Raw genomic sequence first — 20,464 nt, 5'->3', positions numbered from 1 at the left:
TGCAAGGGTAGAGAACCTAAGGAGCCCCGCCATCACGGAGTGGGCTTCGCCATCAAAAACAATCTTCTGGCCTCGGTTGAACCTTCCACAAGGGGCACTGACCGTCTCTTGTCCATCCGCCTCACCACTGCTGCAGGTCCTGTCAACATCATCAGTGTCTACGTCCACACCATCACGTCTTCAGAAGACACAAAGGATCGGTTTAATGGGCAGCTCGACGAACAGATCAAAGGATGACCCAAACACGAACCACTATTCCACCTTGGCGACTTTAATGCCAGAGTATGTGCGGACCATGAGTCATGGACTATCTGCCTCAGATATCATGGCACTGGAAAGACCAACAAAAACGGTAAGAGACTGCTGGAGCTGTGCACCTGCCATGGCATGTGCATCACAAACACCTTCAAGTGTAAGTCACAACACAAAGTGTCATGGAAACACCCCAGGTCTCATCGCTGGCACCACCTCGACTTGGTCATCACCAGGCCATCTGCCCTTAACAGCGTCCTCTCCACCAGAACCTACCACAGTGCAGACTGCGACTCCGACCAAGCCCTCATAAGCAGCAGAGTGTGATTACAACCACACACACTACAACACTCAAAACTAATAGCACGCCAGCGCATAAACACTGCGGAGATGTCGGTCCCCTCCAAGGTTGAAGAGTATGTATCCGCCCTGGACAAGGTTCTCCATGACCTGCCATAGCACGATGCATCATGATAATAATAATAATAATAATAATAATAATATGAATATCTGTCAAGTTCATCCAACAGTGTATTTTGCATCTTCATTATTGAACTAACTTACCACACATAACATTTATAAACCATATAAGAAAAATAACATGCCAGGTACAACGTTCTGAAAGGAATTAATATCATGGAGTTGGATTATGCTAAAGGGAGGAAAACAATACTTAGGCCAGCATATGCTATGACGTTAGACTAAAACTTCTGATTCACAGTTTTGGGGAATATGGTACCCGTACTAATGTGTAGCCCTTTTTTAATAATGTATTGAACTCTTATTATGGAGTCTTTATTATTCCCATTAAATTATAATTTAGTCATATATGTTGTTGTTGTTGTAGGGTTAAACGCCATTTTTCAGCACACGATAGGCCATATATGGCGGCCAGTATTAATGGTGGAGGAAGAACCCGGGAAAACCCCGGAAATAACCACCGACCCACGAGAAGCTACTGGCACGCTTTCTCACATACCCACATTGGCTGAATCCGAGACTTGAACCCACGCAGACAGAGGTAAGATGGCAGTGGTCCGTAACAGACAGCGCTTTAGACCACTCGGCCACTCGGGGCTCCAATTTAGTCATATATCTTTTTTATCTCTATTTACTTTCTCCTGATTAAAAGAAAACCAAGAAAAAATGGACAAAAGATGAAATGATGCATTCTTGACAGCATTTGAATCATGTTTCCTGGCAGAGAGAAAGAGAGAGAGAGAGAGACAGAGTGCCTCGAAAGAAAGAGTGTCAGGATGCCATGACAAAATTTCATATATTGGCAGGCAGAAGTTGGTGATGTCTTGTTACTGTTTTCAATTGGAGAACGTGCTTGCAACAAAGAAGCTAAAACCGAAAGCATTTTTGTCACAACAATGAATCGAATCTGACAATGAATCCAATGTCATATTGTTTACCGATAATACCTTTTTAGCAATACATCTAATCCTATAGATATGAGCTGATGAAATAAGCATGAATGCCAAGCGAGGCAGCTGTTAGTACCATTTTTGTAAGTCTTTGGTATGACTCGGCCGGGGATCGAACCCATGATCTCCCGCATCCGAGGCGGACGCTCTAACCACTAGGCCACCGGAGCGGTTCGATATAACTATAATTGCAGTGAAAAGGATAACTAAATTGCGATGTTTTACATTGAAACTCACTAGACAATCAGTATGGCTCCTGTATATCACTTAAAAGATACATCCACTATGTTAGAAATAGATCAATACGAGCTGATCAGGAAGGATAGTGGGTCAGATAACAGGTGAATTTTTAATATAAGACAATTATGGATGAAATAAAATAGGAAATGCGTTCAATAGGAATAGACAAACATTTGAATGTAACACTTTTGTAACAAACACATGCAAAGTGGTCTGCAATTCGGAAATTTGAGGACCTTTGTTTCACCAGGCAAAGAGTAAAAGACATAGTGAGTGACTGAACCTAAAACGCATTTTACCAGGAAAAGATCTAATTTGTTTCAACAGTATGGTGCGGCATGGTGTCTTCTCCTTATATAAATATATATATATATATATATATATATATATATATATATATATATATATATATATATATAGAGAGAGAGAGAGAGAGAGAGAACAACTTCCAAAAACATGTACATTTATTTCAGTTACACTTCATTGTTAACCTAGAAAATATTACCAGATTGCTACTCTCAATGTGAAACAAATCAAGCAACATGGTATCTGCTTCGCCGTAGATCGTTAAACAATGATTTATTAAACTTAAATATTTCATTAAATAATAAATTAAATACAGTAAGCAAGAAATCACAAATAATGTTCTGGTCAAAGAAGAAATGAATCTGTTCCAAATATTTATCAGGATATTTTAAGATTTACACACAGCAGACCAGTGTACGGTCGTCACACTTTCTAATTTATTACATTTGCTTATAGAGCGTTTGCCTTTTGCAACTTTCTGAACAATTATTCCACATAGTTGCTGGACCACAATATACCAATATGTATGGTTCAATGATGGAAGAAGGAAATTATACACTATTTAAAGTAGTACTGAGGATATGACCTCACCTGCTGTCCATTTATTTGCATTCAGACAAAAATTGAATATCTTCGATGTCTGAATCACGATCAAATGTAGTTATGTACATAGTGAATGTTGCAACAGGCATATATGACATAATCCTTTATATGCATGAATTTATTGATCTATCTTAATCGCAAGAGACATCGATGACATACATACATACATACATAAATAGTATTACTATGTACGTATGCATCTTTTGAATAACCGATTAGACAGATAGAATAACCAAGTAGATAATTATTTTGGTGGTTTCGATGTTTTCTACAAAAAGTTGGCCAATCCCTTGGCCATCCCAAGGTCATCATACCATCTGCATTATCAAAAAAACAAACTCGGCCCCTACATTTTTCTTCATACCTTCTGCATTGCCGCAATCATAAATTGGTTTCTGATCGTTTTCACTTAGTCTCCCTGTGATCTTATGGGTATTTATATTGGTGAGTTTGCGCAGAAGAATGTTTATATTAGTGTTTAATCCTCCTCATGCGATCAATTGTTTTAGTCCAAAATCAATATGTGTATTTAGGGAGTTTCTGACTTTTCAACATCCACGATCGGAGATGGACAGAGACAAGACATAAATAATGATGATTTGCAGACTCATAATAATTTGGATATTTATGATTCATCAAAATCATGTTAACCCTTTGCAGAAAAGTCGAAAACCAGAAAGTCGAAAACCAATCCCATTTTTCGGTCAGTCTCTGTTTGTCGGATATTTTGGGATATATCAGTCTCATCTGATAAAGTGTTGAAAACTTCAGAATCAATCTCTTGGTTTAGGAGGCTTCTAACGTTTCAACATTTATCGTCTAAGATGGACAGGGATAAAAAGAAATGATTATGTAGGATACTCCTTAATTTAGTCATCAGGTGATTTATTCACATATGAGTATCTTCATAGTGATTCCCAGATAGTTTGTGAAATCATTTATATCTTCGAATGCATTATCGGGTGTTGTTCAAAAATAGCAATCTTCACAGAATTGTCTTGCAGGTACTCTGGCCAGGGACATGAGAAACAATCTCACTATTTATATTATTCCAATGGTTCTGGATTTCTCTGTTCTCGTTTGCAGCATTGTAGAATGGATATCTAGTTGGTATGAAGTATAGTCTCAACTATGGGTATTTATAAAATGATGGAAATCACTTTTCTGCTCCTTGATTTGGCATCGTCTCATTCATCTGGGTCAAGTATTTTCAGATACGGCGATCGCTTTGAGATTAAGTTACTATCAGCAAGTTATGTTAGTGTTATGGATCACTAAATCTGGTCTTTTCTACAATAATGACATTCGTACACAGCACAAGCTATTGTCATCGTTTTTCTTCAGCCATCGACCGCCCCGGTGGCCTAGTGGTTAGAGCGTCCGCCTCGGATGCGGGAGGTCGTGGGTTCGATCCCCGGCCGAGTCATACCAGAGACTTAGAAAATGGTACTAACAGCTGCCTCGCTTGGCGTTCAGCGTTAAGAGGTTAGTGTTAGGACTGGTCGGCCTGGTGTCAGGATAATGTGACTGGGTGGGGCATCATGCTACATGTCTGCGGCATGATGCCCCAGTGCTAGACATCACTATAAACTGCCGCATTGCAGACATCGTAGTAATATGACTGAAAAATTGTTAAAGCTATGTTAAAAATCAAAATCACATCGCATCACATCACTTCTTCAGCCATTGCAAGATGCATTTACTCTTGCTTATCCGCTTAGAACTAAGATTAGGACAATTCTTAGTCTTCACGTGTCTAACTGCTGCATATTGGTCACTTTCATAATTGTTGTAGACATATCTTCCATTAAGATATGTTAATATTATATACTGTCATATTGTATACTTTAATGGATTACTTTCATTTCATCACTTATATCTCTATAAGATATCTTCTAGATCTCATGTGTTCTTATCAACATGAGTTTATAAGGAAAGAACGCTATGATACATTTGCCATCCTGATACTACTCGATGACATCGAATGTGTCGAACGTAATCCGTCAGCATGATGTAGCCTGTCGACGTGGCTTTATCCACGAGTTCTATCATATCCTCTTTGCCGGTTAATCCCATATCGATCATATATTCCTCATCTTCAGCAATGGCTTTCAAATCTCTGCTTTTCCTTCACATTTGTCATTTTTATATACAATACCATTCTTTAATTGCGAACATAACCATCTGTTGTGAGCCACACTTAAGACTATTCGACAGATGCACATCATGTCATTTCTCGTTTTATTTCCCAAGAAATTTAATCTTTCCAAACATATAAATATTTAATCTGGTTCCAAATCTGGATTTGATCACGAGGTTGGTGGTATTTGTTGGTGGAACCACATACAAAACTTCTACACACAGACTTACATGCTGATGATCGCAGCCACATTGATCATCTGATGTTCACTCGTGTGTATTTTTGATCTCTAACTGATCATCGAATGATGTACAGAAATTACAGGGGTGTATTTCACAGACATGCCGATTAGAATCCTGCCAGATTCTCAAGAACATTCATTCCATCTTGGAACGATGCCTCGATGACTTCAGGAATTTTAGCTTAACCTGTGATTGGAAACACTTTAACACGATACACCTACACCTAATCTGGTATCATAAGATAAAATAAGTGATGCATGGTAGAAGGAGAGCATAACGAACAGACAACATTGTAAAAGTGGCCGAGAAATTTAAATTGTATGTTCATTGTGGACTGTCAATCCACTTTCTCCGCTTTTTTCACTACGGATCCCATTGCAATTTTTTTCTACATCTAAATTTGAACAGTGTTATATCGATGACATCCGATTAGAATCAAATGAAAATAAAAAGCTAAGCAGCAACTTTCACTACTAATTCAACCAAAATAATAAAAACTAGTGTGTACCCTTCCTTATAGCTTATTACAAATGTTTGATTTTACCATTATTATGATGAAATGCAAGTTTAGTCCGATGTAGAAACGTGTGAAATATGTCAACATGAATAACAAAATAGAAAACATGGACCAAAAACTCAATACCCATTTTAAATGATGCTTAGTATTTCTGTATGACGTATTGGTATTAAAACAAAGTTTAGTTTTCTTAAACCGTTTTATTTCTTTTTTTTGTTGTTGTTTTGTTTGATTTCTATATGTTATGTCCATAATAGCAGGGTAATTGTCACTTGAAAATTTCATAAAGAAACGGTCTCATTACTTCCGATTGAGACAACGCAGTAATTTTCATTTGTCCTGAACGTTTAGACAAAAAACGAAGTAAAACAACTTCATTGTATAAATTTGTTTCTTACATATGATGTTTTAATAAAACCACTAACGCTTCTGCCCTGAACGTCTCTTAATGATTATGCAGTACAATCCGCCTATATACTCTACAGTCTATCTATACATATAAATCAACCAAACACGAATGTACACATATATGCATAGTGATGTGGCAATATTAGACGCTCTGTATATCCACATATGTAAGTACTTATTTATTCTCTCTCTCTCTCTCTCTCTCTCACTCTCTCTATATTTATAGGTTACTGCATTTATATGGGAAAACATGAACCAGTTTTTGGGATGGAAATACTGCACGACCTTGGTAGTGCAGTATATCCATCCGATAAAATGAGTTCATATTTTCCCATACAAATGCAGTAATCTGTTTATTATATGCTCATATTCTTATTCTTCCTAAGGCTTAATTATGTAAACAAAAATACACTACACGAAACAAAATAACTGAATGTATGCCGTATTCCAAACTAAAGACACAAGCGCAGATTCATCTTTACACAACAACAACATTATTAGTGTGCACATAACTCCGCCCAGACAAATGTGAACTTAGTCGCGCGCTAGACATAACTTTCAAAAGAAAATGGCATTTTGGTTTACTTAAAATTGTAATTTGGAGTCATATTATGAATGAATGTGCATTGCAACAACTTTTCCATTTGATCTGAAATTAATATATTTTGGTATTTTTGTCGTTTCTACAAATTTTCGTGAATAAGGACTGGATTTATGTGTCATTTCTACGTGAAGTACATTGGATTTCAGCGGTGATGGGCCAGCGTGTTGACATCTGCAAGTGTGTTTCTGTTTGAAATCATAATGTGGGAAAAATATGAAGTCATTCAATTTCAATGATCAAAGAGACTCTATGGAATATAATGTTTATTTCATTTTCAGTGCAGTAAGGAGGATGTAATTGCACTTGGAAAATAGTCGAAATGACAGTACAATTTCGAAATGCGTAATCAAGCTTGAGAACCCATGTCATGGCTCATGTAATTCGGATTTGCAGAAGTAAGAAAGTACATTTTGAGGAAATTCAGGATGTAAAACTGTAAAACGCTCAGTATATTTTTTGCGATTCTTATTAACAGCTAAAGGAGACAGTTTATGCCTTGTAACTTGCGTTTTATTTGTAGCTACCCACCAATTGTATGAAATCTGGCGTCTATCGCCAAAATCCGAAACATTGTATCCAAAAAGTTAGCGCGTAATGTAGCAAAGTAACTGGTTTGTGGCAAGACATGAAACATCTGCTTTAGCACATTCAGAAACAAATTTAATCAACCAAAACATAAAGCGTCTTCTATACGAGTGTACATGATTTGTTTACAAAGTATTTCCTAATACACTATTGGGCATACGTGTCCTGCACATGAGTGCAATGTGAAGGTGTGCAATATCCTAAAATACTGAACGATTCTAACGATGAAAGTTAACGGAGAAAAAGATGAGCACATAATAAATGTGTGTATCAAATCCATATCACACAGATTGTAGAAGTTGCAGTATATAGAACTGAAATTATATGTGAAAAATCTTAGAAGAGGACATTATATAATTTGAAACTTATTTAGATGTATTTATTAGAAGAATTAGTTTGATTGTGTCATGATATCAAATACAACATTTAGGTTTAGGGATATAAGAAACAGCAAATGTTGCATTGCGTAGAAGTAAGGAAGGTGAATAGTGAATTGGAAAAATTTAACATTGTCCAACCATATTAGAAAACTCAATCAGTAATTCAATTGAAACGTTATATGCAAGCAACAGACTGTGAGGTTAGTAGAATTCAGCAGCAGAATAAAGCATCACTCTACACTCGGAGTATGAACAATTTCGCTACATGATTTCTCAGCTTAAGATAAGGTACCTGATTGCAAAAGAGCAGAATATCTAATGCGTACCTTAATATTTTAACAGGGATAAGCTTGGCAGAATCAGTAATAAATGATATAGAACTTATGGAAATGAATGGTCCATACTTCTCCAAAATAAAATCAGATAGAGGTTTGGTTACCCAACTAGTGCATTGCTTTCAATGAAACACCGTGACCATGATATCTTTGAAATAAAACCAGTTGGAATAGCTACTGACTTTATTATATTGTTTTCGAACCAACAACAGTCCTAAATGACAATCATTTCTTTAAAACTAAGTGCATTTAGGAAAAGATAAGGATTTCTGATCAGTTGTATAAGAAGTTTATTTATCCACTGAACATTGGAAGGGAAGCGAAAGCAACAATTTATAAAATGTTCAACAAACACTTTATAATATATAAGGACCATTTAAGATATGCTTCCATTAGTATGAATTAAATCCCAAATAATTATAAATGCTCTATCACAAATATAAAATAGAGAATGTTTGGTAATCAATTTCAATAGTCTTGAATATCAGAACATTCCGAGAGTCTTGAAATTCCTAACGTACCAAAAGTATTGAATCTCCTGATTCACCACAATATTACAATCCATGATCCTTTTGAATTATTTCTCAACAGGCTGAGCTAGTTGTTTTAGTCCAAACCTTCAATGAAAACCGTGTCTTTGCGTTAAATAACTTTAAAAAATAGTTAGAATTGTATATGAACACAATAGGAAATTCTGATTCCAAATATTGATATTTAAAATTGTTTTAACTTAACCTCCATTTATACATTTCTACCGATGCTTTTGCAACAATAGATTGCTCTGGATAACAAAACATCTGATAGAAAATTCCACTAGGTCTTGAACTCAAATTGTTTACTAGTTATAGTCATGGCAAACCTAAATCACAATCAGGCCAAAAGTCAAGAACGCTATATAAATCAAATATACATAAGAGCATTATGAGAAAATTCCCCAATTTCACATGACCATATGTTCAGCTGGAGAAGCAATCAACAGATTTTACCACTGCAACAGCCATGTTGCATGTCCAAGCAGCACCATCTTCATCAGCGATCAATCAGCTCAAAAGATAAATGTGTTTGCGATCTTTCGTCTAAGTACTTTTGGAAAGGTATCCATGAAAAACTTGAGATATGGGATTGACCACCAGAGGTAATGAATACATTTTTACTCCCTCAGACAGGTTTCCTTCACTTTGTCCGAAACTGACCATGCAAAATAAACATAAAGGGGAGACATTGTATTTTGTTATGTGTTATTAGCATGGACCTAGAGACGTTACTATAGTGTAAACGACACATCATTTATTGTTTACGACGTATAGTTGAGTAGATGTTTCGCAATCAATATATCATACCTTTAAAGTTAGAACACGGGCTATAAGATATATGACTCAGATATTTGATCTGGGAGCCGCGCTTTCTTATGAAATGCCTCATATATAACTTAAGCTTTATTTAATATTTTTGCACTTCACTACTTACAGCCTTGACACACACAGAGGTCAAATTCGACACGGACATGTACAGACATTGAAACGTTAACATGGTAAAAACGTTACCGGTATTTTACAATTAAAGTCTGGACACTAAGGCATGTATCATAATTACATTGTCATGTGTTTGACCTTGCATGTTGTCTTATAACAGACGATGATAAGTATTCTTAGACACAGAATATATGTGGAAAAAGAAAACTTATTTGAATTCTCTCCAAGTCGTCTACAGTTATGGGCCGGACAGGAAGTATGTTGTCAGGATGGACAGCTTGACGGACAATGCCATATATAAAGGCCACCTTGAAACAAGTGTACACTTTATTAGTTTATATTATTGTTCGTTTGAAGAAGGATCATTTGTTTCATAACCAAGTAAATTTGACTTCCTTTTCGAGCAAACACGACAAATGTACGATACTGGAAAGCAGATAAACCAAACATGGGTAAGAAAAATAATCATTCCTTGATAAGCGATATGACAAAACTAGTGATGGGATCAAAAGAGAAGGATTCACATCATTATATCGATCCAGACAATCATACCCAGATGACGATACCTACTTTGGAGACCTAGACCTTTAGGAAACTCAAGGCAATTCTATCGACACCATAATGCTTATTTTAGTAATGCTGCGAGATTACTATCTCTATTCTGCACCCTCGTCCAATATTTTGCACTGAGTTGTAATACAAATATATGTCTTCCAATGTAGAAGATCTCTACATCTATTATAACAATAAACCGGTGTTAGTGGACACAAAAAGAAGAATATCTAAGTATGAGCTGAAGGAAATTATTAGAATAAACAATGTGAACTTAAATACTAAAGAAGGTGGAGACATGCCCTGATGACATCACAGTTGTTAATAGGTGAGGTAAATTTGATGAATAGTTATTTTTAATAAATGCACGCATCATAGCAATCATATAATAACCTTATGCAATTATCATATGTTCCTATTTGATGGAAGCAGATATCTCAACACTTACTCTTTCTGGTTTCTCTCTTTCTTCCTGAAAGAATATGTTAAATGTGATATTAGAAACATTAATATAAACTTCGTTTATATCCTCCCAAATGAGAGGATAGACAGGCATGTGTATACTGGCAAATGCAAATAAAATATAAACCATTATTTTAATAGATTATTCCACAACAGTGTTCGTTTGAATAGATGTACTACTGGGGTTATCTCGTATCAAAAACTCAGAAATTAAGCTTTCAGTCCTTTGCTTGTATTGAAGAGGTAACAACTAACCAACAGCGAAGGTCTGCACCTTATTATACCTCTAATAGTTTAGCTAAGAGTGAATAATTTTATACTTAAACGCAAACTAGTAAAGAAATCGACAGATTTTCAGTGACTGTATCATCTCCCATAACTGGTACAGTGCCCTGCTGACGACAACAGGAAATATAATGGCATAAATGCCAATGAACACTTTCTGCAGCTTACGTTCGGTTTTGTTTTACTCCTTGTGTTCTAAACGGTGCACATAATATAAATAAGACATTACAGTCTAAATAAGAAAACAATTGCAGGAGAGATGAACTAATAACTGTATGGTAGTTGAGGTATATCTGGGAAACAATTATTTTTCATAAATATACACGTCTTCGCAATTATGTAATAACTTTATCAAATGCATGAATTGTACATTTTAAATGAGGGCTGAGATTGAATACTTACCTTTTCTTTTTTCTCCCTTTCTTCCTGAGAGAAAATTTAAAAAAATGATATTGAACATGGTGAAGTAACCTTTGCTTTTTGCTCTCAAAAACTAGAGTAGACAAGATTGCTTGTTGTTGTTGTTGTTGTGGGGTTTAACGCCTTTTTCAGCACGATAGGCTATACATGGCGGCCAGTATTAATGGTGGAGGAAGAACCCGGAAAACCCCGGAAAGAACCACCGACCCACGAGAAGCTACTGGCAGGCTTTCTCACATGCCCACATTGGCTGAATCTTAGACTCAAACCGCCGCAGACAGAGGTGAGATGGCAGTGATCCGTAACGAAGAGCGCTTTAGACAAGATTGCACATATTCGCAAATGAGAATACAGTGCTATATTAACACCTGAGCTGATACAAACAAAGCAAAAGGAAAACACTCCCCCATAGAATACTTCTAATTATTTAAGTCAAAAGGTACAATCCTTTGCTTATTACTACTAGAAATAAAACGGTAGACAGCTCAGCATCAAATACGTACTAGATACACTTTGTGTTTTGTTCTTGTTTCACACCTTTCACAGTTATACGGTACATATACTATTATCAAGTCAACCAACTTTCAACGACATTGTGGGTCTATAATGCAGACGTGGCAATGTGTGCTTGGAGAAGTGGGCAATGAAAACAGATATATTTTTTCAGAATAGAATGACATTTCATGTACAGCAAAACAGTAAAAAATATAGAAATATTGCAAAAACATTGTACCATTTGTGCCACCAATTAATTTCAACTACAGGTTGCACACACATTCTCTCCATCATTTTCACTACATATTTGTCTGTACATAAATTTGAACCCATTTACACTAATAGGCTCATTTCTGATTGAAAAGAAAGCAAATGCAACAAACCACATTTGTTATTACGGACTCAGCCAAAAGAGACAAAAACATACTATATCATTTGTTATCCTTTACTGAATTTGTTCAACCTTTTCCGTAATTGTTCTGAAAAGTAGGCTAGTTCATAAGTAGACTAGTGCGACATCTGTCAATCTAAAAGAATCAGACTATGAAATAGAAGGAAAGCGATGGCCATTATTAATGACGCAAATATATGTATTATACAATTTACCTTTCTAAACCAATTGTATTATATATTATCTGATACCTATATTCTCAGTACGATCTGCAGATTTTTCCAAGGCATTTTTCATTGAACAAATTCAATTAGGAAATTTGAGAAACTCGCCATTTTTCAGATTGCGAGATGAAGTGACTTATGCATTTATCTATTTTATATTACAGACTGTAGCATAGTCGCACATGCTCATGCACATGAAAATCGTATAAACTCTACGTTGTAGATGCACATTCTATGTACTGCACATTTGATGAAGCTTTGGTATATCTGCATATTTAAAACATACATGTGAATATACAAGTATACCATAATATAACTGTGTTGTAATGGTAGCCTAGCTGTATATATATAAAGTTAAATATATACATTCTAGCTAATTGCAAGGATAAGAAATTGAGAATTGAGAATTATTTTTCAAAATATTTCATACCAAATGGTGGAGTTTGGAAACCAATTCAAACTTTTATTGTTAAAATCTTTTTAAATGTGCCAGATGGTCAAGATAAGATACCATTTTAGGTTTATACAAGCCTACAAAGTCATGTCAGTGAATATCGTATTGGATAATAATAATCATAATAATAATAATAAGAAGAAGAAGAAGAAGAAGAAAACGAATAAGAAAAACACTACTATTAATAATAATGTAGACTCAGTACAGCACCTAATGTTTAGAAGCTCAGAGCTCTTTAAAATATTAGATAAACAATACAATATTTACAACTACAAGAATGAAAACAAACAGAACGATAAGAATATAAGAACTAATGATGAAATTAGAAAACAAAAACATGCTGACCACAATTAAGGAAATACACACTATTATGTCTTTAAGTCGGTTGTTGTAGTTAGTCGAAATATGTCATTTTTAGGAACACTCGGGAATGGAAGCAGTGTTTTCACGTCTAAGAACAATTAGGTCCACATAACGAGGCCTTGGTACACAAAAGAACATTGTTTCATGACATCCTTTTAAGAGCAGGAAGAAACATAATACGAGTGCAAGAAGAGGAGCGTAAGGTTCAAGATGCGATGTACACATGGGTGAGGTCAATTGGGTATGTTGGACTGGAGTCTGTCAACGAAATGTAGCATAGCGAACATATTGTTTTGAACGGATAGCAAGTGAAGGTTAATGAGCATGGGGTGGTGCGCTATAGTCTTGGCTCGCTGAGGATAATCCAGGTTCCCGAGTTTTTGACTTTTTGAAGTTTCTGTAGTAGATATTGAGACGAACCACATAGAAGTGAATTATTCTAGTCTTGGAAGTACTAAGGAACACATTCATGTTTTTGTGGCGTCCACGGAACGAATATTGTCAACGGAGCTGAAGCGTCTCAGCTCTTTATATGCAGCCTTTGATATGTTCCTGACATGTTCATTGAAGGAGATACTAATGTCCAGAAAGATAATTAGGTTATGTCATGACTGTGTGAATGTAATTTTGTTGTTCAGGATACATATTGTTTTAGGGAAGGGATGTGAAAGAGAATGTCTGTCCTTGGTGATCAGGAAGGCTTGAGTTATATCGACTAATATCAAGGATGTCGGTATGAAATCCAATCCTACAAAGTCATATAGGTGAATATCGCATTGGCTTGTGTGAAGGATGCTCTCGACAATATCATAAAATCGAAGCAGTAGCTCAATCTACATTGTATGGTGTCTACATGCTCCAGTGGAACGGAAACTGCCTTAGGTCAGGTGAGATGAGTTTTCCCATATGGTGGATAATGTACACGATTAAGTAGCTCTGGTTTAGGAAACCAGTTTGACATCATACACATAACTCATTCAAAGAGGCAAACATTTTGAAGAACTAAAAATGGGTGAATCTACTGGGAACTGTGATCCTGTCGTTATAACTGGACATGTATTGGGAATTAAACCTTTGGGAAAAGATCAATGAAGTGGGTCTTAATGTTCACTCAGAATGATCATATAAATGATTACATATGATACACCCGTGAAATCTGAAATACAACTGAATAACAAAGTTAAACTGATCACTACCTAGACTGAGAAATAGCACAAAGTAAAGCCGCGTCATTTCTGAAATGGATGTAAGTCCAATAGAAGCAAGGGACATACTACTTTTAATTTGTCGGTTAATTTAATGTTATATTCATAGAGTATAAACATGTTTAAATATAAATAAGTTTTCAACAAGATCAAATCCCCATTAACTCTTAGACTTACATCCATTTCAGAAATGACGCGACTTTACTTTGTGTTATTTCTCAGTCTAGGTCATGATCAGTTTTATTTTGTTATTTATCCCCCATCAGTTTTTTTAAGGAATTAAATCAAGTCCTGTATTCACTTTTATATGTAATTATAGCCAACGCTTTGAATTCGGTTAACAAATTTTCCTGCTTATTTACCAATTTTTTAAAAGGCTTGGGACAAGGGGAATTTGATATTGTTGAAAATCAGGAAGCCGATCATGAATGTAACATTGTCCAAGCAGCTATACCACAACATTTGGTATGGTAATAACAGTAAATGTCCCAAAGACAAAGAGTATAAATGACTCGAATTCTTATATATCAAATATGCTAACCGTAATATATTCATACTTAATATATGATATCCTCATACAACTGTCGACTTAATGAACCCAAACTGAGCACAAATCACACTTCAATTTGGTTTCCAAAGAAATAAATCAATCATACATTGTACACTCCGCATAATTTGAAAACCATAATAGTGAATTAGGTTAACAGATAGTAATGTCCAGTTATCGAGTTAAAATGTCTTTTGAGATGATTAATGCAGATCGTGCATTTATTAATATCATGAAACTGATCAATACTGTAAAGATTATACAGGCAAGTAAAGTTATATGTATCACTACAACATGATTGGGACACAATGGCAAAACTCGTGCTCACATTTATTCATTTCACCGATGGTTACTGAACAGTTTGTTCATTATCCTTTATTGTTGTTGATCTTAGTTGGCCCAGTATTACACATACAAATAATAACATCAATGCCATCAGTTTTCAATTTCATGGGATTGGTATGTTTACGCACTTATACGAATATGTTGTTGTTGGTTTCATTTCCTTTTTCTGGAAAGCTTTTAATGGCATGACACATTATGCAATAGTGCGATGTATCTTTCTAAAGAAATTATAAGCAAAACTGTTTTGGAGAAACGAGACAAGAAGTTTTTACACAGTATATATTTCATAAATTTATTTTGTTTAAATTTTATAAAATCATTAAAGAAATGTAAACTTGTCTCACATAAGTTGCCAACTGAAAGCAGACGATAAGATGACACATCAAGATATATCCGGAATGAAACTATTGTGCTTTCGAGAAAATGAATCAGAAAATTGTTCCAGTAAGTTTTTACAAAATATCAATATATTTGTCTCATTGTGCGCTGACAAACGTCATTGGGATAACCCTGTGAGACTTGATACAAATTTGAGCCTAAATATAGAGAAAAAGTGCCTCAGATGACCTTTTAATTTGTGGTGAGAGATGAGATATTTTTGATGACTAGTTCGATAGAATAATAAAAGTGTCTTTGCAATAACATAATATCATTATTCAATGCAGAATTTGTACTTATTGGTTGCAATCACGAATATTATTAATTACCCTTCTTTTTTAAATCTTTCTTCCTGTAAGAATACAATGCACATCGTATTAGACAGTCTGTAGTAGAGATCGCTTATTTGCTATCAAAAGAGAACGTGGGCACATGCAGTTGCGTGTCTTACTCGAACACAGAAATATACAACTGCTGTCGTTTGAGCGAATCTACTATAAGGGTTTCTCATATGTAACTTTCTGTATTTTAACTTGTTTTATGTCATAACTTTGTCACGTAGAGATCGAAAAAACGAGCTGACAAATGTTTCCTGCACACAATACAGGTAACTGTTTAGGTAGAATATAATTGCTTACCTGCAATGTAATCACAAACAAGTAACCGCATGGTCTAGTTAATACCATATGATATTGTCTCGACACAAAGGATTTTATAATGTTCCTTTCCTTATCAAAGTGTATTCATTAAGATACCCTAATGTGACCTGAAATAGTGTCATTACATGTTGTGTATAAAGAGAGAAAAATTGCAACAGACATGTGCAAAATTTGTACGTATTGAACTAAATCACATATATTAATACTCACTCGTTCTTTTCTCATTCTTTCTTCCTGAAAGTATAAAATAATTGTGATATAACACATGATGAGGGTAGCTATGGATGCACATATTTGCAAATGTATTACTTGAACAGACAAATACGCAATACAAAAAAGACACTGTCCGGATTTTCTCGTATTTAAGTCTCTGAATTTTAACTTTTCTTTCTTTATTATATCATGCTGAGATAAACGAACAACACGCTGCAAAGGTTTCCGCCATACCTTGAGCAGCAGAGGGGGCGAATCGGACATTTTGTCCAATCGTTATTTTGCTTAATTATTACTTTCTGCACTCAACGATCTAGTGTCGTCAGCGCCTGGTAAAAAAAAAAACGACGTCGGTCCATCCTACACGATGGTGACGTCATTTGGTTTAATTAACACCTTCTGCGCGCCGATCCCCAGCGTCGTCAGCGTCCGGTAAGCACATCGACGACCGCGTCGATGTCATCGCCCCCTCTGCTGCTATGATCTTACAAACAGAGTGATCACTAACTCCTCCTCTTGCAGATCAATTAGGTTATTTGACTGATCGGTAAGTCTAAAATTAATTCTCGTTAAAAACCGATCATGGCATCGCATATAGACCGGATTAATCGGACTCTCAACGATTAAAAATCCCGGAGGGGCTGTTGGTGAAAACGAATAAAGGATATACCCCTGTTGAGCTTGATTTGATTGCTTGGTATTTACCTGGTAACTCCCTTCGATAACATCATACACTAGATTAATCGCTATCACCGATGCGATATTTACGTTGTACGGGGCGATATGCCTACCACCATCTCCGTTATCGTGTTTGAGGATATTAGTTGATGGACCGAGAAAATCATTAAGAGATTTTCTTAGTTCTGGTGCGTTGTATCCTGAAAACTTTAAATCGGGTAAATCGGCTTCTGTGATATTATACTCGGTTAGGAGTTTTTGTTTATTACCATCGCTGTTATCGGATATTGTTTTAACGATTCGTTCATTGATATATTCCATGTCTGATATGAGTTGATTTAACACCTCAACGTGTTTTCGTGCTTTTGTTTGCCGTAGCTGTTCTAGTTGTGAATGGTAAATATAATTAATCTCGGCAAACGCATTAGTGATATCATCTAAATTAACTGTTAATACGACGATCGATTCAGGGGTTTTGTCATACTGAAAATACCACTGCATGGTGTCCATGTCTTGAAATATAAACCTGCTGGGTAATGACGTGTTTTTCATAATAGACAAATTATCTCGATACCCGGGATTAATCTCATGATACGATTTCTCATTCGTGTGCAAGTCCGCGGGTGGATTCTCAGGCCAACCTAGTATGGTTCTTATTGAACTGTTATAAATATCAACCATATACCCCGGTGTGTTTATTTCAATCGTTGACGATAACGTCGGTTCATGAACCGTAATAGCGATTTTTGATTCTTTTCCTGTGATCGATTTTATCCTGCGTTGAAATTCTTTATTGATTTGTTCTATTTGGTATGACCCAGTTGGTATTGTAACCTCATTCCAGTCTGGGGTCCCATCGGGCTTATTTGTCCATGCAAAAACCAGCGAGTTATTAGGTTGTTGTCCGTTAAATGCGTCTGCTCGAATATTAGGCCAACTGTGATATACTCGCAATTTTGCCAGCGCTATTTCCTTTACTGGAACCGGCGATGGGAAGTTCACACTGAATTCGGGTTTCGTTGATGTTATCGATATCATATTTGTTTGTACCGGAGTGGTGTTCTCCGCGATCCGCTGAAGTAATTGAGACCCTTCGGGGTTCAGCGACATTATTATTATTCGTTTTCTTTAGTGTCTAATTTCAACAACCAGGTGGTTTCGGCTTCCAGTTGAAAATCCTCGATTTTTGACATCGCGGAGCTATACAACTGGACCATCGTGGAGAATTCAACATCGGATACGAACAAATTATCAATCGATAACGAGATCAACCCGGATAATTTCGAGTACGCGTCGGATACTATTTGATGTTTTACTGTATACTCGTTGAGTTTTTTCTGAAAACACGATGATATCTTCCTAGTGATTGCGTTGGCGACTCCAGCAATTGTTGTCATTGCGGAGACAGCGATTGGAACAGCGATCGGGGCTATCGTGGTCACCGTGGATAAAATAACACCGGCGCCAGCTACTATACCCGACACCGAGTACACGACCGCGTCGATGGCGGTTATTTTACGACGGTATTTTTTTATTTTTGCACGGTATTGTTCGGAAAGCGTTTTCAAATTCGCGGAAAATTCTTTTGCGGTATCGAATCGATATTGATGTGACGTCGGTGATACCTCTGATTCAATTTCCTTGGTGGTCATTTTTATTTTAAAAGAGCTAGTGTTTTTAATTACTTAGATTCGCTACAAATTCCACATACCATGTAATGTCTGCCCTAAATATACTGCTATCAACGGCCTTAATCACAAACCGTTCAGTTGCGTCCTTGTCTATAATTGTTGATATTGTATTGTTAAACCCGGATGAACTCGACGATGATATACTAAACTGCATCGCCGAAATCAATGTCAATCGATAAATACCCTTAACAGTTGCGGTGATATCTACTGTATTCTGTGTAGGAGTCCAATCGAATGATCCATGCTGAATTGTGTATACTGTGTTGATGATATTCTCATGAGGGATTTTTATTCTTTCGGATTGCCCTGTTTTCAATAGTGATTGTCTAAACGCTTCAACAATAATTTTGATTTTTTCTATTTCCTGTCTATACGCAGTGATATCATTTATAGTTATTGTGATTTCATCCGGTTTGATATTTTTTTTACCAAAGAATTTATCAACGGCGTTATCAATCTTGTTAACATTTTTTCGTAACAAGGATAAATTGGCTGACATCGCCGTAAACTCCAAAATAGCATTTCTTATTGTTTCAAGATTTGGTTCGGTTATCGTCGTGGTTCCAAAAAAACTATTGATAATGAATTGCATACCGGTGACAGATACTTGTACCCCCTCGAACTGAATTGCTTGTATGTTAAATTTATTATACAAATTTTTTAACGAATCCGACATGGTTATATAATTGTCGCCAAGTGTACTTATTTTTCCATTTATCGTCAAGATGGATTCACCCGGTTTGAGTCGTCCGTCGCTGGTATACAGCGCGATAGTGTCCTCGGCGGCATCGCGCTGTCGTATTAAAACGTCATTCAGTGACACATTACCGGATTTCAATTTACCCTGGCGGTCTTGAAATACAACTATTTCATCTGGGTCAACACTGGTTAAATTCAACGTATCAGCGATTTCATCCTCAATTAGTTTTTTTATGTCATCGGTGGCGGGCGTTTCCGTGGGCTTTTTCAGCGCCGAAACCGGTCGTCCCCAAATATCAATCATTATTATTGTAAATGTTATTCTCTAAAATCCGTTGAGCTTCTACGACCCCACTAGTGTATTCGTTTACAACCACATGAGGTGGTTTCCGCGATGATGAAATCGCCGCAAGTACGTTTAATACCTCACGGCCACATATCGGTGGGTCACTTAATCGCTGTGTTGGCAGCGTGGAATAAAAAACCCGGGCCGAACACGCCCGGGCTGAACACGCCCGGATATACCGCATGAACTCTTTCGGCGGGGCTAACCCGTATGAATCAAAATAGACGATCGCACGCGGATCAATCGCGTATGCAACCCAATGAGTTCCCGCTCCGGAGGACCCATCGAGGTTAATTATGCCTGTTTCAGTATTCCTTGGGGCCGCCGGTAATTGATCCCTCATAAAAACACCTCTGAAGTTTTTTATCGCTAGCGCGTTTGCGGCGTCTATTAAATCAAAATTAGACATTGGAGTCATTAAACGGTTCCCGGTAGTCTTAGACCCTTTCCCGAGTACCATGAATACGGGGTTCCCGGTAGTCTTAGACCCTTTCCGGCCACGGGTCGTTTTTTTTTGTAGCCTTTCCCGGTTGCCTTCTTCAA

The 20,464-nt window shown here is 36.4% G+C and overlaps 1 protein-coding gene across 6 annotated transcripts in view; it reads right to left on the bottom strand.

Annotated features, from left to right (window-relative positions):
* The window catches only part of LOC149783479 (heat shock 70 kDa protein 12A-like), an 80,981-nt gene that overhangs the window by 18,004 nt on the left and 42,513 nt on the right, over nt 1-20,464 (bottom strand). For 3 of the 6 annotated variants that reach the window (XM_089931728.1, XM_089931732.1, XM_089931733.1), the window contains 3 exons: nt 16,505-16,528; nt 11,216-11,239; nt 10,515-10,538 (listed from right to left, as the gene is read on the bottom strand). In XM_089931728.1, the coding sequence (XP_089787854.1) occupies nt 10,515-10,538; nt 11,216-11,239; nt 16,505-16,528 (72 nt within the window). The remainder of the gene's footprint in view (nt 1-10,514; nt 10,539-11,215; nt 11,240-16,504; nt 16,529-20,464) is intronic. The other 3 variants (XM_089931730.1, XM_089931729.1, XM_089931731.1) reach the window with 3 other exon arrangements.

The sequence above is a fragment of the Sinohyriopsis cumingii genome, chromosome 14, assembly GCF_028554795.1.
Source record: "Sinohyriopsis cumingii isolate HCF-2022 chromosome 14, ASM2855479v2, whole genome shotgun sequence".
In the NCBI taxonomy this organism is placed as follows: domain Eukaryota; kingdom Metazoa; phylum Mollusca; class Bivalvia; order Unionida; family Unionidae; genus Sinohyriopsis; species Sinohyriopsis cumingii.
This window is presented reverse-complemented; position numbering and strand designations above follow the sequence as displayed.